An 8,933-nucleotide genomic window follows, 5' to 3' on the forward strand; every position below is an offset into this window, starting at 1 on the left:
CCCCACAGAAATTATTTCCTGTGAGGCAAAACCAGGCAGTGGTTTATCATAGTAAACAGTACTGAAACACATGATGGATGATGGCAGGAAGTATAAGAGAATACTGCAAGCTGAACTAGAGAATTTAGGGAATAAAAAATGCTTTGTCCTGGGTGGATTTGGACAGAATATCCAGTTACCTCCCTTTCCCTTGAAACAAATATCATGTAGTCTGGGGTGGTGGTGGGGTGCATTATCACCAGCAAGGAAGTATGAATAAGTGCTGATTAAAGCCTGGCTCAACAGAAAGAGTGCTCCTGACTAAATCATTACTGTTTTGTCTGGCATCAACGGCTTCTTTGAGATCCCCCATGTAAAAACTAAAAAAAAAAAAAAAAAAAGACTTGCCCAGTCCTGTTTAGTTATTTATGCCAAAGCTGTAGCCAGTACAAAATAACTGTCATTTGGGTTTGCAATTAAGTTTTCTATTGAAACTTCAACGGAAACCCAGTGAAACTGAAGCAGTTCATAGGCCAAGATGACTATGCAATAAGCAAATTCAGACCAAAATAAAGGAAGACTCAGGCAGCCAGGGAGAAGCAAGTTTGCTGAGCAGTCTAGAGAGTGAAACTTGTAGAACCAAATGTGTACATAGGGTTATTGGCTGGCATATTTTAAAGACTCCAAGAGTGAACAGTGTTGGTTCTTGCACCCCTCAGTCCCATGAGGGGGTTGAGATGAGATCTCAGCAAAGCATTCTGCCATGGGCTTCATTATAGTTTACGAGGATTTAGAATCATAGTCAGTAGTTTCCTCTGGAATTTCTGAGAAAATGTCAGAAGCAGCTGTGGAGAATGGAGACTTGTCATCCAGCATCACAGCAGGCTCCACTGCAGCCAAAGTAAGAGTTGTCTTGGTGCTGATCAGCCCACATTGCTTTGTAGGCCAGTCTCCAAAGGATGCCTGGTATATAGAGCAAGATGGCACCGGATAAGCTCACTCTTTTTTAGCAGCTGGCTAAAGGGAGACTCTCTCAGTTGTGTAGCTGTCAGGTCAAACCAGGGGAAGGTTCTGGGAAGTGAAAACAAGTGGAAACTTTTATGGGCAATAACAGGCCGAAGCAGCTTGCTAATAATTTAAAAATAATGGTTTTCTTCAGTGTCGGACTATGAGTCGCTTTCTCGGGTGTTTGAGAAACAGACTCAGAGACTTGAATCTGAAGTGTTCCAGGCATTACTCTGCCATGCGGAGCAAAACGGAGTCTAATGGCTCTAGAACAATCCTGCACAAGCAGGCGGTGTTCCCCTGACTTAACATCCCCAATAGTCTAGTCCATGAGCTACCATAAGTTCATTACCTGTAAGAACTGTCCTCTCTAGATATTCCCATAGGAATTTTTTTTTCTGCATCCAATGCCCCAGTCATGATCAGTGGCTTCAGACAACCCTGATAAGGAGCCAAGCAGGAACCAGGGACAAAATAACTCAGTCAGATAGTCCAGGTCTTGTATCGCTAATAGATCATCTAAGGCAATCTTCCCTGGCAGGTATGTGGTCCTAAGGGCAAGACACCTTCCAACCCAACAAGACAGCCCATGCTTCAGCTGTGGGATGAGGCAAGTTTCAGAGCAAAGAGGAAGCCTGGACAAGCAGTACCTCAGCATTCAACCCTTTACCTACTCCTCTTGAGTCACTGAAGAGGCAAAACCTTTGCTGACAAAACTCTTGCACACGAACTGTGGGCAGGAAGTTTTCTGCTCTGTGCAGATGGGGCAGCATTCAGGAAAACAGCGGTCACTGAATAATTTCAGTACCTTCTGGTGAGGCAGGCTCTGCCATGTGCTGCTGTTCAGGGCTGCACAGAAAACGCCCGCCAGCCAGTCAGCATTGACTCTTATTTTCCCTGCAGGACAAACAAAATCAAATGTCAGTTACCAGTGTGCACACAGGTGTGAAGAGATATTCACATCTCCCACTCCCGCGAAGCATTGCACTGGCAAGCAATCAGAGCTGGTGTATTTGAAACCTCTGACCTAGGATCATTTTAGGTGAGGGATGCTGAAATTAATAGTAATAAGTCTAGTATAGCTTGTATTTTCTGTAGCTCATTCTCATCGAGTAAACAGGGATCCTTTACAGGCTGCACCTAAAGTCATGGAACCATTCAGCCATGATGAGCACTGTAGCTGCTTTTAAGAGCTCAGAAACGCAGGAATTAGAAGCGCATATAGAAGCATATAATGAAATTGCGATGGACAGAGGTAGCAGCTGGCAGTAGGAACAGCGTGTCCTTGGAAATAGAAGGTGTGCCTGAGGGGAGAGAAAAAGGTTTTGGACCATGTTTGTGCTTGAAAAGTATATCTCGGCTCCTGCTCACTGACTTAGCCTCACAGCTGCTATTGTTTCGCAAAGGGAAGCGCTGGCTCTTTAGAAACTGGTGGCAGGTACACGGAAAGCAGTGCTCCTGGAAGACAGGGTGACCCCCAGGAGAAACTGGTGAAGGAGACACGTACTGCCTCATTTTGCCCATCCACTTCTCGTGCACGACTACCCCTTTCCACGCACGCTATTTCCACTCCAGCTTTAGCTGTACAGTGGCAGGATTTCTCTAGGAGGGTTTTCTTCCCCACACCTCACTCCTAACAAACTCATCGCCAGCTCAGTCCCAGCCTTCAATCATACAGGCAGGGGAACCACCGAGCGCAGCTCCTCAGAAGAACTGCTACCAAGTTGAAGCAAAAAGAGAGCTTTTACCTCGGGAACGCAGGGGCGCCTTGCCTGCAGAGCAGCGGGGCCTCGCCGCGGCGCCGGGACTGTCCCCTCCGCCCCGCTCATCGCCCCCGCTCCGGCCGGGGCGCGGGTCCTGCGGCCTCACGGTGGCACTGCAGCAAAGGGCTTGCTTCGGCCTGCGAGCCGGGGCAGCCGAAACGGGCGTACCGGGAGAGCGAGGGGATGCTCCGGGAGAGCCCCGGGATGCTCCTGCGGAGCCCGGGCTGCGCTGCGGCGGAGCAGGCGCCCGGAGCCGGCGGTGGCCGCGCAGCACGGGTGGGATCGTGGGGTTTTAAGGGCCTGCGTGAGGGAAACTCGGAGGGAGCCGCAGGGAATATCCCACTGCACCATCCGTGGCTGAGTCAACAGTGGCTGGGATTCATCCCATTAACGTTTCTTGTAATGACTCCTTTCCAATAGCCATCTTAACCAGCTAGAAAGGTTCTTCCTATCTGATGGACCCTCACTGCCTTGTGTTCAAGTCAATCCATGGGCCTTAACACTGCCAAAGGAGAGATGGCCACAGTAGGATTGTTAATTTTGCCATGTAGTGGCCTTTTTTTTAAAAAAAAAAAAAAAAAAAAAAAAAAGGGTGTGTGTGTGTAAAAATCATCCCTTGCACTTTCTCCCCCAGTGCACATAGGTTGTACCACAACTGCAGCAGCACAGGAATGTATCGAGGTCCAGGTCCCTCCCCACTGCAGGCAGAGTCCATCAAACAAGGTCTCTCCTCGCCTCGCCTCCTGGATCCCCACTACTTGTCTGCCCTCCCTCAGCCCTGCAATCAACAGCCACCATCACCCAGGTTTAGCTGATAGGGGAGAAACCAGGTTTAGCTGGTGAGGAGGAAGCAGTTATCCTTTGCAGGATCTGCAAACCTTTTACTAGTAAACAGCCTCACCCATAGCATGAAGAGCAGCGTCACGTTTGGCCCCTTACTGGTCACCTCAGCAGAAGGCCAGGACTGGCCTGACTGCAGGGGCTGGGCACCCTCAGGGGTCAGGAGCAAGGGGTACAAGCCATACCCCTGCACTCAGAGCCCTTGGGAGGACTGCGGCAGCAGCTTGAAGTGAAACACGATGCACTGGGTTTGCTTTTTCGACCGTGGAGACCGCAGGCGGCTGCTTTGCACTTCGTTTCCTGCGCTGTCTCACAACAGGTTATCTTGCAGCGATAATCTGAGGCCCTGCGGAGTGTAATGCCAGCATTGTGTTTGATCTGGAGCTCCCTTGACTCCTTTTGATCATGTTTTCAGGTTTATAGCCACGAAGTCTACAACTTCCTGTAGACAAACAGAAAGCTGAAACTCTAAAGTGTTCCCGTGACTTCAACAGTTGGGGACTTGGGGAAGTGACCAACCATGACAAGGTTTGCAATGACATTTCACAATAAAATTGTGAGAGGCAATAAGAGCTGTGTTCCTGCACAGCTCCAGCTTGGCCAGAGCACGCATGCTGTGCTTGCCCTGTGAGGTCCCAAATGATGGCAGCGCGTCCAGGCTCTGAAATGACGTGGTCCATTTTACCTGAGGAGAGGGATGGCAGTGACGAGGCTGTACACAATTCAGGGTGTCTGGATGGCAGGCTGAACGATGGAGCAGACGGACGGCACGTGTGACTGGAGGCAGCAGAGGAACTCAACGTCTGCCCAGGCCACCAGCTGAGCGTTGTCGTAAAAGCATGTGAGCCCCTGCTTCTGCAGATCTGCTGCAGTAAGCAAGGGGAAAGGGACACAAGAGCCCACAGAATGAGCACAGGTGACCAACCAGCACCTCTGGGCACTGGCAGCGCAGTTACCTGTGCTCTGCCACGTGCAGGTGAAACACAAACCACCGCTCCCAGGCTGGGACCGCTGGCTGCCTGCCCAAAGTGGCACAGAGGGACTTTGGCTGCTGCCCATCACCGTTCCTACATGGCAAAAGGCAGCAGGAGAGTGACACAGAGCAGGCAGCCTCTCTGCCAGGAATAAACGTGCAGAGAGCTCAGCTGCCTGGCCACAGTTCATGCAGGCTGATTTAAAGCCTTTAGCTGAAACAGCCGAGCCTTGGGATCTGGCTAGTTTTCAAGACCTATAAAAAGCCATTTAATAATCCCTGCTTCCTCTCTGCCCTGAGATGATTAGAAAGAGGATTTTATTGTTCCAAGCATCTCCCTGGAGGACTGTTCCCCCCACTTGTCTTGTTTTATATAAGAGTTTATGGGGCAGTTGACAGTTTGTATGCAAACAGTTGCTGTAATGCTGCAGGCTGATCCCCTCTCCTGGCTGGGTGTTCAGAGCCCAGCGAGAAGCTTGTCTGCTACAACTGACCCTGCAGCCATGAAACAAGAAGAGGGACGTCTCTGTTTCAGCACTGCCGCTCATGTGGGGAGATGTTTTCTCTGTTGGGTGAATATTTAACAACCTGGAGTCTCAGTCACTGACCAGGCTGTTGGCAAGTGACAAGGAAAATCTTGAAGAGCCACAAAAATGGGGGGGGACTAAACTAAAACAGGCCTTACACTAGCCAGCATTCAAAGAACAGCGTTCTCAGATGGGACTGGTAAAAAAACCCAAACAACTAAATTAATGTTTGGTGGACAGCGGGTTTCCAAACAAAGATCTTTTCTACAACAGCATCCTCTGCTTCCCAATAAAAAACCTGGAGTTTCCATACCTTCAATATTTTTGGCAGAAGAACATTATTTAGTGAATCCTGCCTGAAGTGCTATGAAAAAAGTGCAGTTAAAAGTCCACATAAGTGCAGTCCCACTTCCAGGCCCAGACTGGGGAGCACTCACCCAGGCTTTCAGGGTGTCTGGTGGAAACATGGATACTGGGGCACGAAGCCCAGCTCAGCGTCAGGAGTGCTCGGGCCAGCTGCTTCCCAAGGTGGCCCCCACCAATAATCCCACCCTTCAGGCCGTGGCTGTCCCCCAGGGAAGTTGGCAAACCTTTCTCAGTCCCGCTTTGCCAGGGGAAGTGGAGAAGCTGGCATCAGCCCAGCACGAGCCACGGTTTCCCCAGACCACGTGTGGTCCTACCCTTCCAGGAAGGGTCCCATGCCATGTGTCCGGATAGCACATCCCAACTGCACTCCTTGCATCCAGCCCAACTCATGCCCCTGCTCTCCAAGGGGATTGCCAGAGAGGCAGAGGCTGATAGCTGCAGCCTGGCATGCACAGCATCCATGGGGCTTGGGACTAGACCCCAGGGAGCATGGCGTCCCCATCCCAAAACACACCACCCATGCTGAGGCAAACTGGCCACTAACTGTAAAGCAGCTCAGCAGGTAAGAGCTGATACCTGGCAGACACATCAACCCACACGATGGCCAAGCTTAGGGACAAGTCAGCATGAGGAGGATAGACTAGTGACAGCAGAGGCTGCTGCTGAGAAGGGACACAGGGCAGCACATGCTAGTGGAGGACGACTGGCTCATTATAAATCATATAGACTAGTGGCAGGAACAAGTCACAAGCGTTGGGCACTGCAAGGTTTCTGGGATGAAACCCTGACTTCGTGCTAGAAACAATCTCCATTCCCTGGTTTTCTCAGGGGAAAACTAGTCCAAGTGATTTGGACTAGTTTTGGATGTCAGACTAGCACAGAGTTTATACAAATGCAGATGTTCAATAACCAACAAGTGTGGGTATAAACAGTAGGTGAGTTTTTAACCATGCAGAACTGGATAAAAAGCTAACAAACAGTAGTATTGTGTAGGAATACCTATATAATGCTTAACTTCATACAGAGCTGGTGTGAACCACACAAGAAACTCCCTACAGAGACCACCCACCTTTCTCAGTCCTCCCAGTGACACATTCATGCTGTTTAGACCAACACCAGAACAATCAGTGATGTGCCTGTGTCACGTTTTAGCTCCCTAAAGATGCAGTCATTTGGGAAGAGCTTGGCACATCAAGGTTTCTCCCTGACATGACTAGGTCACCCAGCCAGCACATTTTACTGACAGTGAGGAAGCAAATGTACAGTGCTCTTGGCCAGAGCAGGACACTGCTGAGCTATCTGAATTACTTGTGTCCACTGATGGAACACAGAGCACGCCACAGTGTATCACAAACCTGCACTGGAGATGGAGAGAGGTGAAAACTGGCCCGTTCCCTAAGGTGCTCTGCAGTTCACCCAACTCAGGTACAGCTCCCACAGGGTGAGAGACACCAATTGAGCTGAAACACCCTCAGCCAAGCTCATCAGGGACAAAAATGACCCCACGCCCCATCGCAAGCGGTTGGAGTCCTGTCTTGCACTGTTCACCACCCACAGCCCACTGGTGTGCATGGCACTGTAGTCATTGTGAGGAATGAGGGTGGCCTGAATGAGGGCCCCAAGTTTCCACCTGCTCAGGCTCTGTCCTGGTCCCTGTCCCCCAATGGTGTGGCAGGCACCAGCCCTACCTGCGCGGGCAGCGAGCCCAGACCCCTGGGGGCCCCCAGCCAGCCCAGCCTGGGCACTGCCGCTGCCTCAACGAGTGCCTGGTTATCGGAGAATCGCATGCTTTCACCCGGGGAAGCTGGGAGTGTGGGCTTTTCCAGAGCCACCACAGCATCCCACAGAGCACAGAAGAAAGCAGAAATCAATCATGGGAGAGGACCACCTTCACTGCAGCAGTCAGTTTTTTTCTACTGGGTACAGCTGTGCCACCCTGAGAGACAGCAGCTAGGTTAGCATGAAAAAACTAGGGGCAGGGGTCGAACATGTCTCTATGCCAGCTCCTGCCCACACATGTCCATGTGGAAAAGGTGCTCTCAACCAGAAGAAGATTGGCCTCTCTAGTGGGGGCAGATGGGTTAATTTTCCAAAGGAAGCAAAAAAAAGAAGAATTTTGCTACCTTCATTCTATCCATGATCTATTTCATCAGCTGGACTAGGCTGCCTAAAAGCAAACACATGCCAAAAGTACATAGGGCCTAGGACAGGCACTAAAGAGGAAATGTATCCCACTGAGGCTGTCCCAAAATCATCCACATTAGCTGGGCAGTGCCTACCACATTGCTAAAAAAAAAAAAAAAAAATCCAACCAAAACCACCAGCTCTACAGTAATTTTAGGTTTACTACTTACATAAACCCCATCCTCTGCAGCCATAGGACACATTTACCTGGAAATCCTCCTCTTCCTGCCCACACAGAGTAGTCATGGGTAGCCTGTGAGCTGTGGCCTCAGAGGAACCCAGGAATAACTGTTGGGGCTCCCAAATGCTGCTTTATAGACAAACGTTCCCTGATGCACCACGCACGATCAATCAGACACACCAGCTACAGTATCCTGGTGCTCTGGAAGGTGCTCATAAAGCTGATACCCAGCTTGTGGTATAGAGGTGTGAGGAACAACTAAATCACTAACCCCATCGCAGGTGGCACATCAGCATTTTCTGTCACAAGTGGTCCCGCTTTGCTTGGGACGTGGGCAGTGCCAATACCCACAGGTCAGAAGCACTGCAAACTGCACACTGAGGTCAGGGCATCGGGAGGCACAGCCAGATCACGACTCTGCTGCTGGACTTACACATTTCCTTACACAGATGTATCATTGGTCCTACCACAAGAGAGGCATCCAGGACCCATGCTTGGAGAATACAGCTGCGAAGATTTATTTTATGGCTTCATCAGATTCCTCCAAGGGTATGTTCAGCTTCTCCTGTTGCTCCTTGGCATAAATCCCAACCCGTGACACAGTTCCAACTCCTAACACCAAGCAACATCCTGGCCTGGGGCATGTGGGAGAGCCTGGCAGCAACCCTTACCCTAGCCAACAGCATCCTGGGTTGCCTTAGGATGAACGTTGCCAGCAGGTTAAGGAGGGTGATCCTTCCTCTCTAAATCCAGAGTGCCACGTCCAGTTCTGGGCTCCTCAGTACAAAAGAGACATGGACATAATGGAGAGAGCCCAGCAAAGGACCACTAAGATGACTAAGGGACTGGAGCATCTCTTGTATGAGGAGAGGCCAAGAGCTAGACTTTCAACCTGGAGAAGGCTCTGGGGGGATCTTATCAATGCGTGTTGGTAAGCATCTGACGAGAGGGAATGAAGAAAAGGGACCCAGACTCTTTTCAGCAGTGTCCAGTGATGGCACGAGGCAGTGGGCACAAACTGAAATGCGAGAGTCCATCTGAAGACAAGAAAACACCTTTTTACTGTGAGGGTGGTCAAATTCAGGAATATGTTGCCCAGAGAAGCTGAGTCATCT

The 8,933-nt window shown here is 50.3% G+C and overlaps 1 protein-coding gene across 1 annotated transcript; it reads right to left on the minus strand.

Annotated features, from left to right (window-relative positions):
- Positions 1-288: 288 nt before the first annotated feature.
- NOXRED1 (NADP dependent oxidoreductase domain containing 1) lies at positions 289-7,883 on the minus strand. Its single transcript, XM_075713047.1, is given in 7 exon segments — positions 289-950; positions 953-1,050; positions 1,659-1,882; positions 4,272-4,453; positions 5,525-5,691; positions 6,030-6,142; positions 7,845-7,883. Coding segments are annotated over 7 exon segments (1,014 nt in total). The 3' UTR covers positions 289-759.
- Between the last annotated feature and the right edge of the window lie 1,050 nt (positions 7,884-8,933).

The sequence above is a fragment of the Pelecanus crispus genome, chromosome 6 (genome assembly GCF_030463565.1).
Source record: "Pelecanus crispus isolate bPelCri1 chromosome 6, bPelCri1.pri, whole genome shotgun sequence".
Lineage (NCBI taxonomy): Eukaryota > Metazoa > Chordata > Aves > Pelecaniformes > Pelecanidae > Pelecanus > Pelecanus crispus.